The following is a 25,221-nucleotide window of genomic DNA, read 5'->3' as shown; positions in this document are numbered from 1 at the left end:
CGGGTGCCGGCGGTGGGGCAGAGCCGCCCAGCCCCGCGGGGTAACGGGGTCACCGCATGGGCGCAGCCTGGCAGTGCTCAAGGCCGCGCTGGACACAGGGGCTTGGAGCACCCGGCTCCGGTGGCAGGGGTTGGAGCTGGAGGAGCTCTGAGGACCCAAACCACGCTGTGATTCCATGGCTCCAGCCATGCATGGTTCCATGGTTCCCCACCAGCCATGCTCTACAGTAACTTCGGTTTCCAGCTCTGCACGGAGCAGCTCCTCTTCTTCTGCTTTCGGGAAGGGAAGCACTTGCAGGGAATTTACTTTGGAATTCTGTTGTTCAGAGGTTGAAACCTGGATTTTAAAGCCTCAGTTTTGCAGAGGCTTCAAACAGACAGGGGGAAGCTGAGGATCCCGCTCACAGCAGCAAAAGGGGATGGAGACCTCATAGCAGTCTTCCAGTACCTGAAGGGGGCTATAGGGATGCTGGGGAGGGACTCTTCATCAGGGACTGCAGTGACAGGACAAGGGGTAACGGGTTCAAACTGAAACAGGGGAAGTTTAGATTGGATCTAAGGAGGAAATTCTTTCCTGTTAGGGTGGTGAGGCACTGGAATGGGTTGCCCAGGGAGGTTGTGAGTGCTCCATCCCTGGCAGTGTCCAAGGCCAGGTTGGATGAAGCCTTGGGTGGGATGGTTTAGTGTGAGGTGTCCCTGCCCATGGCAGGGGGGTTGGAACTGGATGATCTTGAGGTCCTTTCCAACCTGAACTATTCTATGGTTCTGTGTGCAGGTTGGCAGCTCTTGCTGTGCCTGCTGCTTCCCCAAGGCCCTGTCTGAGCAGTGCTCACTGGGAGATAAGGCAGGTTCCTCACCAGGCTGCTAAACCCTGCAGTCCTCCTCCCCTGGGTGATGCTCTGTGAGTGCCGTAGGGATTTATGTGTCTCCTGCACAAGCAGCCCCTGCGGCTGAATCAAAGCCTCTGCCCGAGCCTGGCTGTTCACAGGCCTCGGGCATGTGTGTATATGGGGTGGGCAGTGGCCCCTTCCCCAAGGGCAGCCCCACTGAGCCCTGGTTCCTTCCCACCGCAGCATGTGTGACCCAGAGAGGGAGCATCACCCCCCTGTGATCAGCACTGGTCCGCAGCAGGGAATGAGAGAAACCCAGCGAGGCCCCGTTCATCTAAATGAAGTAAAAGGCGCTGTTTTCTGTTTGCCAGGAATTCGGGCAGGGTCTGGAGCCAGCCCTGAGTGCGTGCACAGAATCACTGAGGCTTTAGCACCCTCCTAAAGCCATGTCGGTTCCAGCTGACTGTGCCTTGCAGGACATGCCTTCAGTTCGGGGGCTCAGGGATCGCAAACAGTGAGTCACAACTCTCCGGGATCCAAATGCAGCTGCTGAGGCACCAGCACGGAGCAGCGCTGTCCAAGATAAGAGCAAAGCAAACCTCGCTGCCCACACACCCTCATCCCTCAAGGCTGAGTATCTTTGTCACCGTCTTCAAAAACACGCACTCGGGGTTACACAGCCTTCTTGTGGTTGCCATTGATACGGGATTTGCTGCTTTTAGAGCAGACAAGAGGGGATTGTGAAAAGCTGTGATTTGGGAGAGCTGAGGAGATGGATCTGGAGCTAACGCGCAGCACCCATGTGTGCAGAGATGGCTGGTGCCTGGGGAGGGAATCACTGCAGGACATGTCCATGGCCTGTGTCCCTCCCAGGGAAGGACCCAGAAGAGCTCTGCAGACAGCCCCTGGTCCTTTCCATCCCTGGATCCTGGAGAGCACACGTGCAGCCCGTTTGGCTCTGCCCATGGAGCTTCGGGACACCTCTCAGCACTGCCTCACTGCAGAGGAAGAAGCGACGTGCGAGTCACCTGTCCCATCAAGTGTCCCACTCACAGCAGCCGCATGGCACCAGGCTCCTGTCCCATGGTGCATCCCAGGTACAACAACGTGACACGGGCACAGAACGCCCGGTGCAGAGCCCACATGGCTGGTCCACCCCATCACACAGGCTCCATGCAGAGCAGTGCTGGCACACGACCTGCAGAGCGCTGCATCCGCCTGTCCTGATGGGCCCAGCGCTTCAAGGCCACCTCTTCCATGAGCTGAGAGGTCTCGGGCACTCCAGAGCTTCACTGTGAAGGCTTCAGAGCTCCGTAAGTAACAGTGTGCAGAACCCGGCACTGTGGTAGCACACTGCTGTGACAGAGCCTTGAGTCCTGGGGAAGGGCCAAGTCTGCCAAGGCTCTGCAGCTCTGCTGGTGCTGTGCAGCTCTGTGCTGGTGCTGTGCAGCTCTCCTGGCGCTGTGCAGCTCTGCTGGTGCTGTGCAGCTCTGTTGGCACTGTGCAGCTCTGTTGGTGCTGTGCAGCTCTGTTGGTGCTGTGCAGCTCTGTGCTGGTGCTGTGCAGCTCTGTTAGCACTGTGCAGCTCTGCTGGTGCTGTGCAGCTCTGCTGGTGCTGTGCAGCTCTGTGCTGGTGCTGTGCAGCTCTGCTGGTGCTGTGCAGCTCTGTTGGCACTGAGCAGCTCTGTGCTGGTGCTGTGCAGCTCTGTTGGCACTGTGCAGCTCTGTTGGCGCTGTGCAGCTCTGTGCTGGTGCTGTGCAGCTCTGTTGGCACTGAGCAGCTCTGTGCTGGTGCTGTGCAGCTGTGTTGGCGCTGTGCAGCTCTGCTGGTGCTGTGCAGCTCTGTGCTGGTGCTGTGCAGCTCTGTGCTGGTGCTGTGCAGCTCTGTTGGCACTGTGCAGCTCTGTTGGCACCGTGCAGCTCTGTTGGCGCTGTGCAGCTCTGTGCTGGTGCTGTGCAGCTCTGCTGGTGCTGTGCACCTCTCCCAGTACCTATTTTTACACCACTCCTATGGTTTAAAAGCCTTTCAGGGATGCCCATGTTCAGAGGCCTGACAGGGACTGACTCACTCTGGCCTCCGGGAAGTTACTTCACTCCCTGGATCGTCCTCTCCACCTGAATGCTGGGCCCATCACGGACCAGTGACCTCCACCACAGCTGCACAGGGACCATGGCTGCTCCGGAGCACAGGCTGGGAAGCGGGCAGGAGCTGGGGTTGCTGGGGAAGGAAGCTGCGGAGGCCAGAGGGGGTCACTGCCTGCGTGCAGCCCTGCGGAGGACAGTCACAAACAGGGAGCAGGCATCTCTGCCCCCCAGCCCCAGGGCCATGGCAAGTTCAAGTGTCACAGGGCAAGGGGGTCTTTGATGGGCTTTGGTTCCCCCCCCCCCCCCAGCCTACAGGGAACTGGTGGTGCCAGGTGGGTAAGCACAGAGCTGTGGGGTGCATCCCACCCCATGGCCAGCAGCATGCAGGGGGCTGTCCCTGCCTGCCTGGCCAGGGCCATGGGATGTCCCCTGCAGGGCACTGACTCAATGGAGAGATTTGGATCCTCACATCCCGGGGGGTAAGCTGGCTCCTAAGGGGAGGCACCAGCTCTGCCACCTCCCTGCTCCCAGCTCAGCAGTGCCTTTGTGCCTGTTGGGCAGGGGAAGGTGTCAGAAGAGCCCCGAGCCACATCTGTGCTTGTGTCTCTGTGTGGGGGATGAGGGGACATGGGAGGATCAGGCTCTGCAGCCCTGGTGTGGGGCTCGGGCTCCACTGCCTGCATTTAGACCCTTTATCAGTTCTTTGATGTTCACCCCCCAGCAGCGGCATTTACCAGCGAGTGCAGGCGCTGGGAATCCCTCACATTATGTGCAGTGTCCTCTGCACCTCAGCAGAGCTCGGATTGGAGATCTGCCATGAGATAACGTGATTGCAGCTGCTTCCTATGGCTGGTATCTGGTGATCAAGTCCTGTGTGGAGCTAGCTTTCTGCGTTCGCGTGTTGATGACTGAAATCAGCTGAGGCTTGCCAAGGTGAGCATCAGTAATTACTGGGGTGGTATTTGTACTGCAGGCAGGGATTAGGGGAGAGGGCAGGCAAAAGACCACGGCTGTGCTCCTGCCAGTGGGGATGCAGACGTGGTCGTGCAACAGCAGAACATCTCTCATGAGCAGAATGCCAGCGGAAGCAGGGTCAATCTGCTCTAGACAAGATAAATCAGAGGACAAAGCTTGGAGTACCAAAGCGAGATAGTGTGTGTTTACTGCATCCCAGTTCCCCTTTTGTTCTATTAGTAAGTTAGATCATTAGAATGGTGCTTTGAGGAAGCTGCTCTGGGAAGCCAGAGGTGACAAGAGGGAAGTGTGGCATCACTGAGAGAGCAGAGCTCTACACAGGGCTCTCCAGAGCCGCACCAGCGCTGAGGGCTGCGGCTATAGAAGGGTCCCAGGGCTGTGCCCAGTGGTGAGGAGGAGCTGCAGGACCCAGAGAGCTGAACTGTGCCGGGCAAGTGTCAGAGGAAGGAGCAGGCTCTCCCCAAGCCGCAGTGCCATAGGCAGGAGGTGGGGACCATTGCCAACCCAGGAACCAGCAGGTGTTCCTGCATCCCATTCACGCTGCCATTGAATGGACTAAGAGAAAGGGAGAGGCCCTTTTGGTCCAAGGACAAAAGCAAAGGCGTTGTGTGAGACATCGTGTTTTATTGTCTCCAATTGGATCAGGGAGGTCAGTAAATAGAGATTAGATGTTGCTAGGGAAGAAAATCAAAGCAGGAGACATCCTTACTTCCTGGTTCAGAGGGATGAGCGCAGGAAATAGGTTTGTTCTGTGCACTGGTGAATGTCATTGGACCTGTCACTTGGAGATCTGCTCACCGTGCGAAGGTCCCTCAAGGACAGAGAATGGATTTCTTCAGAGCAGTGTCAGTGTTGGGAATGACTTGCCTTGGGTTTCAAATGGACCCATTTTTATGGGGTTTGGTATCATCAGGAAGGGGTCAGATGAGGAATCCCGTTTCCCTCACAAGCTCCTGACCCTGAGTGCTCTGAGCCGCCCGCAGCACCAGCTCTGCCTTCCCCAGTTTACTCTGGTGGGGAGGTGTCTGCGTGTCCATGGGGCCTGCAAAGAGCCACAGCTCGGTGCTTCCCTTTGCCGCTTTCTCACCACTGCCTTTCTCCTTCCATCCTGCCCCTGCGATTGCAGCTCCATCTGTGCCAGGAGACAGGAGTCCTGCTGGAGAGCAAGGACCTCTGCGGCCATCGCTCCTCCCCAGACCAGGCTGTGATCCCACCCGGGAGCATGGCACAGCTGCCGGTCACGCCAAGAGGGGCACCGGGTGTGAGGTTACCTCCTGTGCAGGGATGGAGGGGGTGGTGTGGGACTGCTCTGCGGGAGGGAAGGGGGAATTTCACCCCCAGGTTTTATTGCTTTGCTTATTGTGCAAAGAGAAAGAAGGAAGGGGACCTTTAGGACAAGCGTGCTGGGGAATGCTCTGTGATTCACCAGTAATGTCTGCTCGGAACAGCCCAGCACTGGGGTCTCCTTTCAATGGAAATGGAACTGTGCTCTGCCCACCACTGCTGATGTGATGTGCCCACAGTCCCAGGGCTGAGCTGATACTTTCCTCCCCATCCAGAGGAGTCGTGCGTTTGGGAGAGCTTTTTCCACCATTTCACTAACCAAAGCCTTTCCTATGTAGCGCAGCCCATGTTTTAACTGGGACCAGGTTCTTCCGCAGCTCTTTGCATCTAACGGGGCACCTTAAAAGCACTTATGAACGAGATGTCCCAGGCTCCCCTCTGCTGCGGGGTGCTTGGTAACAGTGACACAGTCCTGCAGGTGGGGAAATGGAGGCACCAAAGTGGCCATGAACTTGCTGTGTCACAGGAGAGCTCAGCAGCCCCGGCTGCGCGGCTGGGCAGGCAGCGATGGCCTTACCAGCACGTTTGCCTTACGCCATTGATCTCCAGCTGCTCTGCCATGCATCCAAGCCGGCAGCTCCTGGCCCAGGTGAGCGTTCCCGTTTGCAGGTGACACACAGCGCCCTGGCACCCCGCACAGGAGCTGAGCCCTTCGCCTAATGACGTGTGGCACATCCGCCCGGTGACAGAGCAAAGGTCTGAGTGCAAACCAGCCCGTCCCTTAGGGAGCTGGGTACTGGGATTAGTGTGCTGGGTACTGCTCACCAGGGTGGTTGCCATCCCATGGGTTAAGGTGCCAGAGAGTTCATACAGACCCATTTTACCTGCCTGTGCATTGATCCTGGAATGGGCAATAGCCCAATTAACCAAGCCATTAATTGTGTCTTTAATGGTTGTACCTTATTTTTTCCCTGACAAATGCTGTTGCTGTCACTTCGCTCCAGATCAAAGCTGCAAATAAAAAGATCCCATAGCACAGGTTTGTACCCTTGTGTCCCCATCCTCTGTGTGACAGCATCCCAGGCTGGTTTGTGCTGAAGGGGCCTTAAAGCCCCTGCCCGGGGCAGGGACCCCTTCCACTGGAGCAGCTTGCTCCAAGCCCCTGTGTCCAACCTGGCCTTGAGCACTGCCAGGGATGGGGCAGCCACAGCTTCTCTGGGCACCCTGTGCCAGCGCCTCAGCACCCTCACAGGGAAGAGCTTCTGCCTAAGAGCTCAGCTCAGTCTCCCCTCTTCCAACGGGGGGATGAAAACCCTATGGGCCCCTTCAGGCACGGGAGCTGCTCAAAGCCCTCCAGGCTCCGCAGCCACCTCCAAGCCCACGGGGTGGCAACGCTCCTCCGGGGCAGCCGCAGGGCAGGCACGCCGGGAGGCCGCGGGGCAGGCCGGCGCCTCCTGCCCCCCCTGCGCCGGGACGGCGGCCCCGCTGAGCCCCCGGTGCCGGCCCCGGGCGCGGCCTCAGCCAGCCAAGATGGCGGCGCCACACCGGCGATCACATGACCCTCCACCTCCTCCGCTGCCTGCCGGGCGGCGTGCTGACGTCATGGTCAGCGGGCGGGCCCCGTGATCGGAAGTTGTCGGGGGGAGGCGGAAGTGAAAGCGGGGAGGCGGCGGCGGGGCCCATTAAAGCGGACGGAGGCGAGCGGCGGCGGGTCTGCGCGGGCGCCGCGGCACACGCACCGGGTGAGGCCTGCGGGGCGCCGGGGGAGGGCCCTGGGGTGCGGGGTGGCGGCGGCGGCAGCAGCTCGGGCGCCCGGCGCTGCTCGGGCCCCTCCCCGCGGCCTTGGGGGGGGGGGCGGTGCGGGCGGCGGCCGCCGGGACCCTCCGGGGGGGGGGGGTGCGTCGCGGTTGCTCCGCGCTCCGGCTGCGTGCGGCTGGGGCCTGCTCGCCGGGCCGCGGCGGCGCTTCCCTGCGTCCGTGCTGGGAGCCGAGCCCGGCCCGGCGCGGAGCTCCCCCGGCACAAGGCAGCGGGGGTCTCCTGCGGAAGGCTCCGCCTCGGAGCCCGCGGCTCTCCCCGAGGCCTTTGTGGAGCCTCGTCTCCGGCTTAGAGCGGCCGGAGCGGTGCCTCCGGCGGGGAGGGCTGCGACGTGTGGGGCCGCTGCGGCCTCCTCCGGCGGGTGAAGGGGCGTCGGTGCCCGCAGGTGGCCCGAGCGGTGGGCTGGGGGACGAGGTGTCGGGGGTGTCGTTAAGGTGAGCCGGCGGCGCTGGGAGCGATGGATGTGACAAAGCAGGCGCTGGGGAGCCTGGCAGTTATTGCGAAAGTCGCTCTCGGCGTGTGTAAAGCCTGAGTCAGTTCTGAGAAGTGTTGGAGTGGATGCTGGAAGTGCTTTGGGTTGTGAGTGTATAATGAGGGAAATTAAGTGATAGATATGTTATTAGTCTGCAGGTATATATAGACTAATAAATATGGAAATATGTAATTGTTGCATTGAAGACAACTGCAGTGTTTTCTCTGTAAATAGAAGGGTTATTTTAGTAGTAAAACAGCTGTAAAAAGGCTGCCTTAATCTACAGAAAGGTAACTCCAAATGAGTCTCTCTTACCTGGCACCCCCAAAACCCTTTCACTCGGAGCTGGAATTCTCTGTGTTATCTCCCTGAAAACCAAGCTCCCTAGCTGATATGCAGAGCTGTTGTGATACGGCTGTAAGAGGGGTTTTATGTGTAAACTGAGAACACATGGCAGAAGGAAAGCCTCCAATTGTAGGCAAGCTGTTCTTTGTTTGACAAGTGCCAGTATGGAAGCTTTAGAGCTTCAAACACTTACCAGTGGCCAGTGCCTTGCACAGCGTGTTTCCCGGTGGGAATTGGGGTGTGGAAGTGGGGAGCTCCCCTTAAGAGAGGGTGTTCCATGGTTATGGACCTGTGTTGGGCTGGCTGGGACTGAAGGCTGCAGTGGTACCAGCCCTGTGTGCTCCCGGTGGAGCTGGGCTGCTGGAATCCCTGTTCCCTGCTCTCAGCAGCTGTAGTTGAGGTTAAAGTGGGTGGAGCCATTTGAATATTCCTTGTTAAATAAGTGGGGCCTCCTTGGTGCACTTAGTCAGGAAGAACGAGTGTATTTGTGTCTTCCCCTCTTCCCCTTGTGACTCCCAACAGCTGACCCAACACATGACTTGCCCTCCATGGACTAATGAGTAGACCCACCATGCCTGGCCTGAGCCCTCACAATCCAAAGCAGCTTTAATGCTGCTCCTTCCACTGCTGCCTTTTTTTTCCCCCCATTTTTTTGGTGCTGTTATGTTAATATGCCACTCCTGGTGTCGAAAAGCCGTAAGGTGGGGTTAATCTGACCCCTCAGAAAGGGAAGCTTTTAATCCAATAGTGGCTTCTTGCTCTCAGCATACAGTGAGAAGTATAACTGGTAGGATGCAAGGCAGCAGCCGCATTAAACTTTCCTCTTCCTTGTGGTGTCACACAGTGGTCTATGGCCTCAAGTACCTTACTAATTACAGAATGGTTTGGGTTGGAAGGGACCTTAAAGCTCATCCAGCTCCAACCCCTGCTATGGGCAGGGACCCCTTCCCCTGGAGCAGCTTGCTCCAAGCCCCTGTGTCCAACCTGGCCTTGAGCACTGCCAGGGATGGGGCAGCCACAGCTTCTCTGGGCACCCTGTGCCAGCGCCTCAGCACCCTCACAGGGAAGAGCTTCTGCCTAAGGGCTCAGCTCAGTCTCCCCTCGGGCAGGTTCAAGCCGTTCCCCTTGGCCTGTCCCTACAGGCCCTTGTCCCAAGCCCCTCTCCAGGTTTCCTGCAGCCCCTTTAGGCACTGGAGCTGCTCTAAGGTCTCCCCTTCAGGAGCCTTCTCTTGTCCAGGCTGCCCCAGCCCAGCTCTCTCAGCCTGGCTCCACAGCAGCGCTGCTCCAGGTAAGAGGTGCTCCAGCTTCAATTTGTACAGCACCCTCTTAAAGACCCAGTTGTAAGGCTCTCCTGTTGGAAGGTCATGCGAGTTACCTGTCGGAGCAAATCTCTGGCAAAGCTTGTCCTTGAGGAAACATGACAATTACAATCAAACCATCTGTGCTACACTATAAATAGCTTTGTCTCCAACATGTATGGGATTTTGGGCTGACTTCTCTCTGAAAATGAGACTACTTTATGCGGAATCTAGCATTTGGCTGTAAACAAAATGGCTTGTGCTTGATTAGGGTGCGTTTTAAATGCTGCACTGTGAGATGGTGTCTGGCGAGCCCGGGGCTGGGAGCATGGGCTGTGGAATAGGCTGCTTGGACGTTTGTGTTCTCTAGAAGTGGTGGATGTGTGGGCACACAGATAGGTACTGGTGGCTGTCCCTGCTGCTCTAATGTAGCAATTTCTTCAGTATCAGAAATAAACTGAGCATCAGATGAGCACAGACCCTTCGGGTTGCGCGCTGCCAGTGCTCCCTAATGGCTGCTGGGCTTCCCTCAGCTGTGACCTGAGCTGCTCTTAAGTCTTTGTTACTAGAGCCTGAGGGACAAAGGTACCCCTGCAGAACCGTGTAGAATGATTTAAAGCATGCTGCCTTGATAGGAGGGAGTCTGGATAACACGTTCCCTCTGCGTGGCACTACCTGAGCACTACCACCTCGTAGCTGTTGTCTGACAGCAGCCCCGCACCCTCCAGATGCTGGAGTGCTCCATCCTTGCACAGCGCTGCTTTGATAATTGTGGGTTAATTACCCAATGAGTTGGAGCTCAGTTGGTTTCCCCTTCAGCTTCCCAAAATGATGGCCCTGGTGTGTAACAGCCGGCCCTCGGCCGTGCCTCGCGCGTGCAGCGGGTTGTGGGGGCAGAAGGGTCACTTTCTGCAGTGTCAGTCCGGAGGTGATGCTGTGGGTGCTTAGTGCAGTGGGCACACAGCAGCTCCGCAGCTCGGGGCTCTACTGAAGAGCGTTTCCCTTTACGTGCCCCTTGGCCGGAGCTCCCGGCCGAGCCCAAGGTCAGGGCTGCGCACGGGAGCGGCCCCGGAGGGGTCCCTGCCTCCAGCCGCGCTCCCCGCTCCCGTGCTGGGCTGGCGGGGCCGAGCCCGGCTGCGCTGCGGTGGCCTCCGCCGCGCTGGGGGATGCGCCCGGCTGGGTGATGTCATTGTTGCTGCTCCGAGCCTGCTCCTCCTCCGTGCCGGCAGCGAGCCTCGGCCGCGGTGTCAGCCACGCCGCTGCCTCCCGGTCAGTGACGGGGGAGCGAGCTCCTCAAGGCCGCTGGGCGTGTTGATGTACTGCTGCTCCCCGACGGCCTTGGCTTCGCAGGGGCGCCTGCTCCCGAGGCCGTTTCCCAGCGCAGTGAGACTTCCCGCCCACCTCAAAGGCAGCACACCCCGCCTGAAGTGGGGGCTTGTGGCGCAGGGTGGGATTTTGTATCGTTGAAAGGCACTTGAGTGATTGGCTTTTGCCTTGAACTACTTAAATGCCAACACAAGGTGACTAACTGTACCTAACTGTATCTAACTGTACTTGCATGAGCTTCAAGCAGAAATTCTTAAATCCAGCAGGTCTTTATATTGTCAGTTAAGAAAACAGCGTTTCTCTGGAGTCCATCCTCTATGGCTGCACACTGGCCACTTGGCAGACAGGTTGGGCTGGTGGAGTGGTGGAGCAAAGCAGAGGCAGGCAGCAGAAGCTGCCTTCAAGGCTCTCTGGAGCTGCTGGGGCTGCCAGTTTACCTGAACCCTTGATGTCCCTCCAGCAGGGAAGCAGCATCCTCTTGAGAGTAACCTGCTCGGTGCTTGCCTCCCTAGAGTGGGCTGGGTCACTTGGCTCTGTTGGCTGCTCTTCCTCTCAGCTCCCAGATATGGATCATGGTATCTGAAGTCCATCCTGGCACCAAAGCATGAACAGCGAGCTGCTTGTAATTGAGGCATGTCCAGGCCTGATACCTTCACCTCTCAACAAGAAGATGCAGTTTACCACTCTCTGAAGCTCACTTAGTCCTGTCCTTGTGGAGCTTCATCAAAACAGCTGAGCTGGTAAAGTACTGATGTAGGATCTGTGCAAGAGGTATGAGGGCATGAAGCATGAGTCTGAAACTGAGTATCCACAGTAGGAATTCCTTGTTAGACACTGACTCAGCTGTCATGGCAAGCTACCTGGTACGTTCCCATCCTGGGACTGAAATACTCGTCCTTCCTGCTCTGCAGACTGCATTAGCATAGTAAGAGGCATTGAGTGTGTGGGATCAGGAGTTGTGCTCGCAGAGCAAGGATTAGTTCTTAGATTGCAGCCTGTCCCTAGAGGAAGCCTCCGTTCTAAAGACTCATTCCTGAGAACAGGGCCTCCTGGAAGGGATGTACAGGAGTAAGGTGTTTGCCATCAGTGTTAGTCTTGTACTGCTTCTCCATGTCTGCTTGTCTGGTGGTAGATCTCCCACCAGTATTTGTTCTGTCTCTTCTATCAAGATCCTGGTGTTGAGGGAGATAAAATGCTCTCGCATTTGGATCTCAGGTGTGAGGTACAGGGTCTGGCAGGGCTCCTGGGAGCCATTGCTTGACTTGAAGGCCTGAACCTTGGTCAGAGTCTCCCTTCAGTCCCTTGCTTCCTGCCCAGCCTCTGGGAAGGCAGCAGCCAGGAGCAGATAAGCAAGGGTTTCTTACCAGTGACAAGGTGTAAGATCTGTGCTTTGCTTACCGCTGCAGAGGTTATCTGACGACTCCTATCTGTGCTTCTGAAACTGAAGGCATGACAGGAATGTGTGAAACCTTGGGAAGCTGTAGACAAAACTAGAAATTAATCTCTAAGTACTTGAAAAACAGAATCAGATGTGGTAAAGATCTGACAACTATCCTGTTTCTTTGGGGCCCGGCTAACTTGTGATGTTTGGAATTGGTCAGCCTTGAGTTCTGGACACAAAGATTGAAACCCATCTGCTCCTGGCACTGTGCTTGGTTTGTGGGCAGGGATAGGCAATGGTGTTCAGTGGCGTGGCCTGACCTGAGGGCTGGGCTGGTGGTGGTCACATTGGGCTACTGAACTGCTGGGTGGCTCTGCAGGTTGGTGCCTGAGTGCCAGGAGGCTGGTATGCAACTGTGTAACCCAGGCTGTATGGGCACTGAGCATGTCCAGTTAGTGTAAGGTTTGTCTTGCTTGAGTTAAGGAGATGCACCTTTATTCTTTACATATCCATCATCATGCCACAAAATGCCCACCTAATTCCTGTTCCTCATGGCATATGGTCATTTGGGCAGAGAAGGCTGCGGCACAGGCACTGTGGATGTGAGGAGTGGTCTCTGGGGTTGTAGTGATTGGGGATGAAATCCTCCTCTCGTTTTACCCTCCTATGGCAATCATTAGTTAAAGACATTGGGATGTGTGTTTAGTCTCACCGCTTCACTGCATGTTCTTGTTTGGGCTGATTTAGGACCTGAGAGGCTCCTCCAGCTGTTCCTTTTCCAGCTCTTCACCTATTTCTCAGGCCTTATCAACAGGAGGAGGGCCCATATTGACTTGAGAGGAGACATCTGGTTCTCTTGTTGCAGCCTTCCTTATCTTGAGAGCCCTTGTAGCCTTGTCCATGACTGTCTCTATGCACAATGAAATAGTTGTTCAATTCAGTATCAATTCCCCCTTTGGAAGTAATTGGCTATTTCCCTGATTACTTCTACAGATGTTTTGCTCTTCCCCTCTTTTCACATCCTATACATACACTAACTATTAAAATCAGTGTTATTAATTGGGTATCAGAGGCATGGCAACATGGAAGCTATCCTGGTAGAGCTGAAGTGCTTTGCGTAGGCAAGGCCCTTAGTCAAGACACATGGCTTGTTGCCTGGAGTCTCCCAGCAGCCAGCAATGTGCTCAGCTCTCCTCCCACATCCTGAGATTGTCTCCCCCAGGGCAGAATAGGGGAAGTTGAGCTTGCTCTGATCAAGGGGGAGGGGTGTTAAAGCAAGCATGCCTGTGCTTGTAACAGCTTCATCCTTGGGGAAAATCAGCTGGGAACCACCTGAGATCCTGCAGGGATTTACAGAGGAACTGCTTCCTCCTGGAAGGCAGGGGCACAGCAGGACTGAGTCTTGAATGACAGCGTGAGCCTCCAAGAGAAGAGTAGCTGCAGCTCTCCACGCACTTGCTATCAGCCTGTTCGGGCTCTGTGTGTGTCTGCCCATCCTGGGAGGGAGGTCCCCTTTGGTATCGGGGGCTTCAGCTGCTGGAGGGACTGGTGGACTAAAGCTCCATGACTGGAGACATCCAGCTTTCTGTGAGGCTTCTGGGTATGGCTTTCCCACAGAGCTGCCCTCCTATAACCTGAAGGCTTCCCCTTCAGCAGCCCTGGCTTTGTCTGGGAATCCTGCTCTTATATATGGCATCAGTTCTGAGGGCCTTCCTGCACTCCTGTCCTGCACCCAGCTGTTGTCTCCAGGTACCTGCTGTGGAGATGATGGTGATCAAACTCAGCATGGGAGGAGCAAAGTGATCCATCCGGGATGGTGATCCAGCATCACAAGGAGCACTTCCTGCACTCCCCTCCCTTTGGCTCAGGGTGTTTGTCACCTGAAGAGCCTATGTGTGCTGCTGCAGCCTTGGGCTGAGCAGCAGTCAGGACAAAGCGGTGTTCTTGTAGCCAGCAACAAATGACCTCCAGACCCTTCCCACTGCTCTAAGCATACTGGCGCTCTGACTGACCATGCAGAGCTGCATCTGCCTTGGTACTGAGAGCAGATGCATTTCTGTGCTTGTTTTGCTCCCACTTTCAAACCATATCAGATCAGCATGATATCTCCTCAAGAGGAGGCGGCTGCTGTGATACCTGAACCGGCAGAGATCAGGTTCTGAGCTTTACACCTTCCTGCATGTCTGGGTGGGGACTGGCCCTGCATAGTTCAGCCTTCTCTAGGGTAGAGTCAGAGCTGGCTGAATTGCGACCTGGAGGAATGCTGGGAGGTGCAGCAGGGCTGTGTGCATCCGTGAGGCCGGGACTGGAGAGCTTGCTTTGGGAACCTGGGCTCTAAGCCTGCCTAATCCTTTGTGTCGGTGCCTCTCAGGAATGCAGCGCTCCAAATCTCAGCCCTGGGAGCCCTGACAGAGCTGAGCTGGGAGCTTGGGCAGGGAGACCCCTGCTCATGTGCATGTCCTGTGATTCCGCTGCAGCCGTGGCTCCTGCCAGCGCCATTGCCTCTGCCCTCCCTGTGGCACCTGGGCCCTTTGGCACGCTGGCTATTGTTGCATCTTCTTCCAGGGAGCTCCTTGAGCCTTTGCCCACAGCAGGGATGCATCCTAGAGCCTCCGGCTGGTGATTGATGGTGTGTTCGAGGTAAGCTAAAACCTCATTGCCATCAAAAGGAGCATCTCCCCCAGCAGTGGCTCTGCAGCTTCCTTGATCACACAGAGAGCCTGTTCTGCTCACAACTGTTCCAAAGCTTTTGCTTTCCAGCTGGGTTTCCTTCATGCTGCCTCATCATTCTCCTTTTAGCATTGCACTGTCTCAAGAGCACGTTTCCCAGGAGCACGATGCAGCAGAGTGTGTGTGTTTGTGTGTGTGTGTGTGTGGTGGGCCTGGTGTCATCTCCACCCGGTAGCAAGCTCACCAACCACGTCAGCTGGCTGCTGGCACTGTGTCACACCAGCCTGGGTCTGGTGCTCATGCTGAAGCAGCCACTGAACTGAACTGGCAGCATGTGGCTGAGCTGCTGGCTGGTTCCTGAGCTTCATTTGGTCCTAGAGCAGCCCCTCTGGCACTGGAGGCTGCAACTCCACCCTCGCAAGGAGGTGGAAACCTACTGCAGACAGCTGTAGTCTAAAAAGCCGATTCCTTTGGGATACTGAAACATGCTTTAAGCTTCTATTTTGATCTGAGCCATGTCAGTGTGTGAGTGAGCATCTAAAGCTCTAGGCTGTTCTCCAGGAAGGTAAAGCTTTTGGCTTAAAGCTCCGGGGTGGGAGGCACTGGATGTACCTACACCTGCCAAGTTGCAGTAGCAGGTTTTACACAGGGTATTGCAAATCAGCTCAGAGCTGAGGTGGTTCCTGCCTCATGGGGCTGGCTGGGGAAGGCACCAAGTGGTGCTGAAGCTGCAGGCAGCAGCAGGAGCTTGCTGCTCCTCCTGAGGAGGGAAGGATGAGCCCCGCTTGGGCTCTTGGCTGGGCACCAGCGGGAGGGAATATGTTGGTTAGAACAGCAACGTAAGTGTGTGGGGAGGAAGGAGGTGGAAAGCAGTTTGAGATGGTACTGCTAGAGCAGCAGCTCCAGCGCACCCTTCTGCGGAGCTGTCACACAGGGTCTTGCCAGCTGCTTCTGGTGTGGGCTTTGCTTTGACTCTGCTCTGTGATGCTTCAGTGGGGCCCGGAAGCGCCTCTCATCCTCCTCTGACTGCGGGGACTGGAGGAGCCCATTGCCCTAAAACGCAGCCCACTGACAGAGAGCAGTTCTTGTGAGTGGTCAGCTCAAATGGCAGGATGCTCCTGATCTGCTTGTTAGGCCCAAAGCCAGCACATGGCCCCAGTGAGTGTGAGGCTTCCCTAGCTGGGATCCTCCAGCCAGCTGGGAAAGCTGAGCTGCTGCTGGAGCTGCCATGGGAGCGGAGGAGAGCATTGTGCTGCTGGTGCAGCCCTGTCAGAGCAGAGCAGCCTGCTGCTGGAGCTGCGTGTGTGTCTGGAGCAGTCGGTGTGAGGATGCTATGGGCTTGTTCAGCTTGTAGAGCGCTCTGATTTGGTAGGGAGTAAAAAATAATCAAAGGCAGGTTTATTTCTAATTTCTTCTTTAAAGGCAGCCTGGCCCCTCTGAAGCCAACTTCATGTGCAAGTACCAGCCCTGCTGATGGTCCCCTGGCTGCTGCTCACCTTTCCCACCTGAAAGGACAGGGCTCTGCTCTGTGGGCTCTTGTGTCACGTAGGAGGATGTAAGCAGGGGATGTCCAGCTCCACCTTGAGCTCCTGCTGAGGTGGGAGTTTGAGGCTTCAACACAGGGTCGTGGGCACTTGGGCAGTGCAACTGGGAATCTGTGACGCTGGTCAGCTCATGGGGGTCACAGACTGCCCTTCCTTGGGATGAGGTGTTTTCAGGGAAGCTGGGTTGGAGCAAATGCATGTGTCCACTCAAAGCTGCAGCTCAACTTGGCTTGCTGAATCCTGGCAGGTTACAGTGTGACCATGGGGCAAGTGAGATGTGCCCATCTGGTCATCCTGTAATAGGGTAAGCGTCCAGTGGCCTCTCACTTGAGTGCCTGCAGGTCTGAGCACACCCCCCCCCCCCCGAGGTGCCAAACGTGCGGGGGAGTTTGCTGCTTTGGGGAAGGAACTGGTTTAATTGGACTGAGCTGGGCCTGAATCATTCTTCCAGCTTCAGTTTCCTTGAAGAAATGCAGAACCATTGGAGGGGGGAGGATAAAAATAGCGCTTTGGTGTAGCACAGAGCCCGAGCGGTTTGCAGCCTCCCCCATGCCAGAGAGCAGTGAGCAGATGTGGTGCTTCTGTGGGAAACGCACAGAGCTGCGTTTGGGGACAGAAAGGTCTCCCCGGGTTCAGGTGTGGCTCTTTGCTCAGGCTGTCCCTGCTGAGCCCACTGCAGTGTCCCCAGTGGGGGACTCTCCTGCTCTGTCCTTGTCAGCCTTCCCGTGACTGGGGGGTGTTGCTAAGGGGTCCTGTGATGCAGTGAAGGAAATGCTCGGATTATCCACAGCACCCAGAGCAGCCCTGCAGTGCTCCGCGTCCAAATGTGCCTTCTCATGGAACACCTCCTTACCCTTGTGCTGCCTGCTGGGCCAGGGGAGCAGAGCGGGGTGTCCTGTGTGCCACAGCGAGTTCAGCTCTGCCTGGGGCTTGCTTACTGCTGCTCTGTGCCTGGTCAGCCTGCTCTAAATACCCTGCAAAGCACACAAGGTGAGAGGTGCAGCCTTGCCTTGGTGCTCAGCTGCTTTCTAGCAGAGGGTGCAGGAGGCATCTGGTAGATGTAGGAGCAGAGAAGTCCTGGTCAGGTGCCCCAGTTCTTCAAGCCCCTGCGTAAACACTTTGGTCCTTGGTTAGGATTGTGAGTTGAGCTGTTCAATTGCAAAGCTGCAAGAGCAAGGACTGCTCCAGCAGATTCCAGGCTGCTCCCTGGGGAGCTGTTGGCTTCCATGGAGGTGAGATTCGCCCCAAGGCTGGCTACTGTCACACTAAAGCTGCCCATGAGCAACTTCCCCGGGTGTTCCTGTCTGTTAAAGGATAGCTCATCTCAGAGACCTGGTGGGCCATCAGTGCACGCTCCTGCTCTTCTTTGCTTGTACCAATGTAATTAATATGAGAATGTTTGCATTGTGACCTGACACATGTGCACATCCCTAAGGAATCCTTACCCATCCATTTCTGCTTTGAGTTAAAGCAGCTGACCTAATACAGCAAGTGAAGGGGTAGTTACACTGTACTCTGAAACAACAAGGGAGAAGCCTAGTGAGATTTGGCATAGGCTTTATTTCCTCTTCTGAGGAGCCGTAGCAATATGGAGCTTCATGGGACAGTCTGGATCAGTAATCCGGTAACACTTGGGGGTCAGATGTTAGGGGTTCCCCCTTGCTGCTCCAGGGTGGGATTGATCATGCTGTCCCAGGTTTAATCTTATGAGGGTCAGCCTAGTGTTAATGGCTTGCTGGCTTAGAGGGATAGGCAGTCAGCATTGGGTGGAAGAGCTCCTCTTGTGTGTCAGAGGCAGCTGTGTCCTTCCCTTGGCACCAGCTAAGCCAGGAGGAATGATGCTGGCTGGTGTCCTGCTTGATGGGAAGGTTCTGCTGCCTCCGGAGCGGGGTGGGCTGTGTCTGAGCTCCAGGACGCTTCACACAGTGTAAACCAGAACCGATGTCTTGGATCCCATCTTAACAAACAGGTTTTTCTCCATGGTGTCTGTGCAGGAGGAAGTGTTTGCTCTGGGGCTGGCCGTGGCCCTGAGTGAGCACACTGCCATCTGAAGGGCTTGTGGGCTCCTGCAGGATGCTGCTCCGGAGGAGTCATCCCGAGTGTAAAGCCGGACAAGCTGCATGTAGAGTGCAGAATAGTCCTGGGTGCACTGACTCAGCACTATCGCAGTTTTCAGCTCGACTCTCAGCATGGGGAGCCGTGCACAGCTCAGCTTCGCTCAGTAGTGTTTCTTACAGGTGTGACTGGAGAAGCTCCTCATGTGCACTAACTGTTCCTCCAGGCATTCAAACCTGCTCTGCCAGCTAAAGCTGTGCTCTCCTTGGGCTTCAAAGCAGCGTTGATCAAGCCTAACAGAGCAGTGGTGAGGATCCCTGGGCACTGTCCACTGCTGGCCCCTGCAGGACTGGAGTTCCTCCTGGCCCAAACCGAATGCCAAGCTGAGGCAGCTCCTCCTGTGCCATGGCTCATATCCGTTGCATCACCGGGGTGGAAGCTCAGTGTCTCACCTGAGCAGTGTTGCTGAGCTGCCAATAGCCCTTCATGCCTGTGGGGTGGGTCAGCAGTGACAAGAGGCAGTGTCAGCTCTGACTCTGCTTCCTCCCTGTCTGCAGGTGCAGGTGATGAGACTTGACACTGCAGTTCCTCCTCCCTTCACAGAGGGACCTGAGGCTGTGGTGCTAAGCATCCAGTGTTAGTGTTGTAATGTAGGGCTCTGCAAATCCCTCCCTGAGCAGGAGAACTGATGCCAGCGTGTCCAAAGCTGCTTGGAATACCAGGAAAGGGTGAGCTGCAGCAGCCAGTGGCAAGTGATACTGTAAACACATGGAGAAAATAGAAGCAGCATGGGCTGGGCTCTGGAACAGTCTCTTCAGGGTGAGTTGTTTTCCTCTGTCCTGAGGAGAACAGGGAACTCTCACACTGGACCTGAACCAGAATCACAGATCAGTGCACACAGATGTCTTTAGGCTGTTTCAAAGCTCTGCTCACTTGCTGCTCGCTCCATCTGAGCTGATTGTGCTGCAGAAGTCTCTGGCTTGGCTGTCACAAGTGTCACTTGTGCTGCGTGCTTTGAAAACACAGGAGGTGCAATCCGCTTGAAGGAGCTTACAGGGTCTGTTCTCCCTATGGCCATAGAGGAGAGGAGCTGTGGAGTGGGGGGGTCTTGGGGAGAGCAGAAGCAGATTAAATGGGGATTATCGGGGCAGTGACCACTTTGAGCTGGCTGTGCCTTGGCCAGGTCCAAGCCTGGTCCAGGGGCATCAGTGAGCCTTGGGAAGGAGGTGCTCGTGCCCGTCCTGTGCAGGCTCTCTGGTGTCTGTTATTGCTCACTGAAGGACAGTGTGAGCAGCACCTCATGGTCTAATAGCAATAGAGGGACCATGGGGAGGTTTGTCTCTGTGTCCTGACCTGCCCTCCACCGGAGCCGAGGTGGCAGCAGCTCGCTTCATGTGCTCTCAGCAAAGCCTCGGTGCCTGGTAGCGCTGGTAGTTCAGGTGTTCAAGTGGGTCTGTGTGGTTGTGTGACCACTTCAGCCAGTGTGTCTGTGGGCCTCGGTGCTTTCACAAAGCGCAGCTGCCACCGAAAGCTGCTGCTTCTCAGCTGAACCTGGAAGGTGGAGGAAGCCCCTGGTTTTCCTCTTTTTGTACTGGGAAACTACTGAACAGCACAAAAAACCTTGAGTGTGGCCTTGGTTACATCTCGGCTTACATCTCGCTTAGTAGCCTGTAAGAACTAGCCTGTGTTGGGAGCTGGTGTGTGTTATTTACTGCTCTGCCTCCAGCAAAGCTAAGGGAGGTGGCTTAGGCTGGTAAACCCACACAACAGCCTGGAAATAAGATCCGAACTACGCTCGGTGCTGCAAAGGACAAGTGCTTGGCTCACCTCCCTGTTGGTATTCAGTTGCTGCTGCTGGCTGGACGTGGCCCTGCCTGTGAAATGGGCAAACACGTGCTTAGTGCCCAAGTGCAGCCTTGAACTGATGAGTGTGGTTTCAGGAGCTGCTGGTTCCTGGCTGGGAATTGGATTTCTCCGGCTGTGAACCTCGTGCTGTCTGCCTGTAGGAGTGATGTGCTAATGGTGTCTGATGGGACCTTTCCTCTTCCTTTCCAGTGTAAAAGATGACTTCTAGGAAGAAAGTGTTACTGAAAGTCATCATCCTTGGGGATTCCGGGTAAGTGGAGGAGCCTTTAACCTGCCAGTGTGCATCCAGCTCTTGGCAAGGGGGAGCTGGGATGTGCTGTTAGAGACCAGCACTGCCTGCGGGAGAGATTGCACAGTCCCAGGTATCTGTGTTGCCTTACAGCTTTAGGAACTCACCACTGCCCTCTGTCCTGATTGTGTCCCTGCAGTTTAATAGCTTGAAGTCCTGCCACAATATTAAAGGCAGGGGCAAATCTATCCAGCAGGAGCACTGGGTAGCAGATAGCATAGCCTTGCTGCAGGGAGCTGTGGGGGGTTGGAAGGAGCATTTCACTTAAAGAAAAAGCAAACCAAAACTGCTATCAGCAATCTCCAAACCCTGCCTCCTTCAAACACAGTTTATACGGAGCCATCTGCTCAGCTCCTGTGTGACCTGGCCCCTTGGAGAGAGCAGCTTTGCTGTGTGCTGTGAGCAGGGAGGCTGCTCCCTGTTGTAGGTTACTGGCTGTGCAGGCTGCAACCTGACTCCATGATGTGAGGCTTATTTATACCCCTGAGCCCGGCAGGCTGCTTATCAGGGGGTGTTCCTCAGCCAGAGAGGGGAGCTGGGCCTGGACACTGGCTCTATGGGGGATCTGCACCTTTGGCTGCCTGGCAGATGTGTGTTGAGCTGCTCCCAGCTGAGATCCTGTTTTTCCACCTCCTCCCTGTGCAGAGGCTGCAGGTTTCTGGTGGGTTTCTCTGGGGTGCCTCATCTTCTTCCAAAACTGCCCCCATGATCATGATGTGCTCCTTACCAAGGGTCTCATTATGATGGGCACCAAGGTTTCCCAGGATGCTAATCCTTTGTGTCCTTAGGTAGCTAATGCTCTTACTCAGCATGTAGCCTCAGCATCTATTACTGTAAAAGCCCTTTCTTGGAGAGGTGGATGTGTTTCCCCTGTCTGAAGGGCCGTGAGGCTGTGGTGGAAGGCAGAGGGCACGGGGCTGTTCTGTTTGGGGTGGTTAATTCAGGCACTGTTGTAGGAGCAGCCTGCATTGTCTCTTTTGTCTTTCTGTACAGGGTGGGAAAGACATCACTCATGAACCAGTATGTGAACAAGAAATTCAGTAACCAGTACAAGGCCACGATAGGTGCAGATTTCCTCACAAAAGAGGTGATGGTGGATGACAGGCTAGTGACAATGCAGGTAAGGAGAGACCCTGCTCCCTGCTGCAGGGGTGCCTGGCTGCATAGACTACTGTGCTACTCCAGTGCAGCCCCAAGCAGTGCAGGGGTCAGCGTACAGGGTGTGAATCTTGTGTGCCCTGAACAACTCTGGGCTTCTCTACAGATCTGTGCATGGGCTGAACAAGGGAAGGCAAAGATCAGTTTGGGCTCAGCTGAGAGCAGCTTTGCCAGGCCCAGTTTAAAAGAGCAGCATTTGATACTGTCAATAAACTAGATCTTGTTAGAGGAATTCACTTCTGTGGTGGGAAGGGCTGGGAAAGGACTCCTTAGATCAGCTACTCCTGCTGCTCTGAGTCCTATGGATATAGTGGTCAACCTGCCAGTCTGCTTATGTCTCTAGTATCTAAGCTTTCACCTCTCTGGTGAGACTGGCTGTAAGGCAGCAGAAGCCCCAGAGGAGTTTTTGGGCTGTGCTGGTGCCCAAATGCACCCCAGCACTGCAGGCTAACCCTGATACCTACATCCTGCTTGCCCAGAGCAAGGTTATTCACCTTGCTGAGGCTGGACACAAAAAGGGTGTTAAACACCTATCTTTACAATGGTGCTTCTGGCTCTTGGTTCTTTGTGCCTCCAGGAGCTTGTCTCTGGCTGTGTGGGGACTGTAGGTGCCTGGTGGGCAGGTTTGCAGTGACTGCTCTAACTGTGCACTGACTGTGTCGGAGCGGAGCTGTTTTATCTGCCCTGTCTTTCACTCCAGATCTGGGATACAGCAGGCCAAGAGCGATTTCAGTCTCTGGGAGTTGCCTTCTACAGGGGAGCAGACTGCTGCGTGCTGGTGTTCGATGTCACGGCCCCCAACACGTTCAAAACCCTCGACAGCTGGAGGGACGAGTTCCTCATCCAGGCCAGCCCGAGGGATCCCGAGAACTTCCCTTTCGTTGTGCTGGGAAACAAGATTGACCTAGAAAACAGACAAGTGAGTGCTGGGGCTGAGGGGCCTCTGCCGAGGCAGGTGCTGGAGCGGGAGACCTGCCATGAGCTCCGGGGGTGAGCCGAGGAGTGGGAGGTGCCCGAGTGTGGCTCAGCTGCCCTGTGGCACCGGGGAAGTGGCTGCTGCCTGCTGAGGTCAATCCCTGTGCGCAGCGCGCTCCTGCCCGCTGCTGGCAGGATTGCAGCAGCTTCCTGGGTAGAGGCCAGGGCCAGGAGCTCATTGTTCTCCTCCAGAAGGGCTGAGAAACCCCTACGGGAGCAAGTCCCTGCTCTGGGCATACCTGAGCGGTCTGTGCCCTGTGGTCTTCCTCAGGTGTGGTGCTCCTTTATCAGGGGGCTGAGTGTGTCCGGTGGTGGGCAGCGGTCCCCTGTGCTCTGTATCAAGGCTGTAGTTCTGAAGAGGCCAGAACTGCTGCCTTAGCTCAGGTTGGGTATGAGGGGGCTCTGGCCTTGCCCTGGGAATAAACCCCCTTTCCTGCAGAGCTGAAGGTGGTGATGCTGCTCTCTGTCCACCCAGGTCACCACAAAACGGGCACAAGCCTGGTGCTACAGTAAAAACAACATCCCCTACTTTGAAACCAGTGCCAAGGAGGCCATCAATGTGGAACAGGCTTTCCAGACGATTGCACGAAACGCACTTAAACAGGTACGGAGGGGGCCGGTGGGTGCCCTGCGCTGGTCCTGCCCACGGAGCTCCGCGGCTTTCCAGCAGCTTTCCCAGCTCCATGCGTGCCAGGAGCTGCCTGCAGGGCTGTGGCACCGACTCCTCCCTTCTCTCCCATTAGGAAACCGAAGTGGAGCTTTACAACGAATTCCCCGAACCCATCAAACTAGACAAGAACGACCGAGTGAAGGCTTCCGCGGAGAGCTGCAGCTGCTGAGGGGAGAGGCAGGGGTTGAGCACAGTCCTTCACAAACGAGTATCACACTTAGGCCTTCAAACACACAGCCCCTCTCCTGTGTTTAAAACGAAATTAAAGGTATCTCCATCTCCAGCTGCCAAACCCCCCCCCTCCCATCTCCCATGAGCATCTGTGAGCCCCGTACCCCAGAGCTCACCCCCCCCGCCACATCCCATCACACTTCATGGTAACAGACCTTTCTCTTAGTTTAAAATGGAAACTCTTATGTATGTTTGGAACTGAATTGAATTCCAGGTGTCCAAGGGAGAGAAACTGTTTACAGGTAATCTGTGTAACAAGTTCATACATTTTTAAGTGTCTGGTGTTTTCCCCTGTGAAGGCTGCAGCTGGAAAGGCTGGTTACCTGTAGTTCATCGCAAGCTCAGCACTCAGTCCAACTAGGTTGAGTTTTGTATGTATCTCTGTTAATGCTTGTTACTTTTAACTAATCAGATCTTTTTACAGTATCCATGTATTATGTAATGCTTCTTTAGGAGAAATCTTATAGTACATGTTAATATATGCAACCAATTAAAAATGTATAAATTAGTGTAAAATTCCTGAATTTACATGGTCAAGTACTGAAACACAGATTGGGTAGGAAGTGAGGAGGACACTTGGGAGCTGCAGCGTGGTGGTGACACGTGGTGCAGAGAGGCAGTGTTCTGTCCAGCAGAGCTGAGCTAGGGAAAGCCTCCTCGGCCTGAGGCCGCGAGGGCTGCATCTCCTGGAAAATCTATCTGGCTTCCTTGTATCCAAATGGTCAGGTTTGCGGAACAGCGTTGATGTGCACACTGGATTATTGGATTTCAAATTAAATACAGCTATGAAACAACTTCATTTGTTCACCTCCCTGACTGCTTAACTCCTAACATCCTGGAGCGAGTGTGGGAAGGGGCCGGAGCTGAGGTGTCCCGGGGGCTCTGGGTGCTGTGGGTGAAGCACTCTCCCACCGGCGCTGTGGTAGCTGTTTCTTGATGAACGACCTGGACACTGAATCTTCCCTTTCTTCTTACTGACTGCTAATCTGGATTTTTGGTATGGAAAAACTTGGCAATCTAGTCCCTTTCCTCTTCCTTTCTTCCTGGTATTTGTTCTTGCGTTTGTAGCTTGCTTAAATGGAGCCCTTCTACCTGTTTTCCGGAGGTCTACATTCTAGTACGTAGGCTGAGCTCTTATGTAAAGAGACAAACATGATGCCAATAAACTTAACAAGAACAAACCTTCTTGGTTACTCCTGTTTCTGACTCGCTTTTTTTCCTCCACTAACATGCCTCTTTCCTCTGTCTCACCACCCTTTCAGCATCCCGGTGCCTGCTAATGGAAGGATGTTTGTGCTTCTGCCTCGCTATAAAGTCTGTGGCTTCCAGATGCAGTTCTTGCTCCCCTCCTCTTGGAGAGGTTGAGGAAGCAGACTGGGGCCTTCTTGGCTCAGCAGTTAAGGAAGAAGCAAGGCCTTGACTATCCTAGAGCCAGGTACGGACCTTTCCTTGCTCCAGCCAAGTCAGGGTTAAGCCTTTAGTTTCTAGATGCTGGGCATGCCCCTCTGTTTGCACTCAGGCTGAGCTCACTGCTCCTGTGCCTGCAGGAGGATGGAAAACAGAAATGAGGCCAGTTATTTCAAGAGCCTGCTCCCAGTCTTTGTGCTCTCTGTTCTATTTTATGGCTTTGTCCCATCACACTTCTCTCACTTGACTGGGTTTCTGCTGCTCCCATCAGTTTCAAATCACTGCTCTGCCATGGCAATGCATGCTGGTGCCATTCTGTTCCTCCGCATCAGTTTGAAAGGCTCAGACCTGCCCTTCTCCCTCTAAAGCATTTGCAGTAGATGCAGCCCCACTGTGCAGCATACTGAGGGGGGGGAGGCACGACTGTGATGTTCGTCTCCTGCTTTGGCTGGAGAAGCTGCCTTGGCTCATTGTCCCTGCAGGGTGCCTAAAACCACTCCCAGCATCACTTCAGTGCTGACCTCTGCGTTGATGTGTACGTGCAGG

At 55.4% G+C, this 25,221-nt stretch overlaps 1 protein-coding gene across 1 annotated transcript; it reads left to right on the top strand.

The window, feature by feature from the left end:
* The first annotated feature begins 6,806 nt into the window (after window positions 1-6,806).
* On the top strand, window positions 6,807-24,062 carry RAB7A (RAB7A, member RAS oncogene family). Its single transcript, XM_065687702.1, has 6 exons — window positions 6,807-6,915; window positions 20,135-20,195; window positions 21,228-21,354; window positions 22,093-22,311; window positions 22,843-22,971; window positions 23,111-24,062. The coding sequence occupies exons 2-6, from the start codon at window positions 20,143-20,145 to the stop codon at window positions 23,204-23,206; spliced, it is 624 nt and encodes a 207-aa protein (XP_065543774.1). The 5' UTR covers window positions 6,807-6,915; window positions 20,135-20,142; the 3' UTR covers window positions 23,207-24,062.
* The last annotated feature ends 1,159 nt before the right edge of the window (window positions 24,063-25,221 follow it).

Source organism: Lathamus discolor, chromosome 7, assembly GCF_037157495.1.
Source record: "Lathamus discolor isolate bLatDis1 chromosome 7, bLatDis1.hap1, whole genome shotgun sequence".
Lineage (NCBI taxonomy): Eukaryota > Metazoa > Chordata > Aves > Psittaciformes > Psittacidae > Lathamus > Lathamus discolor.
The sequence above is the reverse complement of the archived record's forward strand: the minus strand, read 5'-3'. Positions and strand labels throughout refer to the sequence as shown.

Bases quoted from the DNA above. Each gene is read 5' to 3' on its own strand.
- RAB7A (XM_065687702.1), top strand. From the start codon at position 20,143: ATGACTTCTAGGAAGAAAGTGTTACTGAAAGTCATCATCCTTGGGGAT. The intron at 22,312-22,842 runs GTGAGTGCTGGG...CTGTCCACCCAG, and splicing joins TTGACCTAGAAAACAGACAA to GTCACCACAAAACGGGCACA. The intron at 22,972-23,110 runs GTACGGAGGGGG...CTCTCCCATTAG, and splicing joins CACGAAACGCACTTAAACAG to GAAACCGAAGTGGAGCTTTA.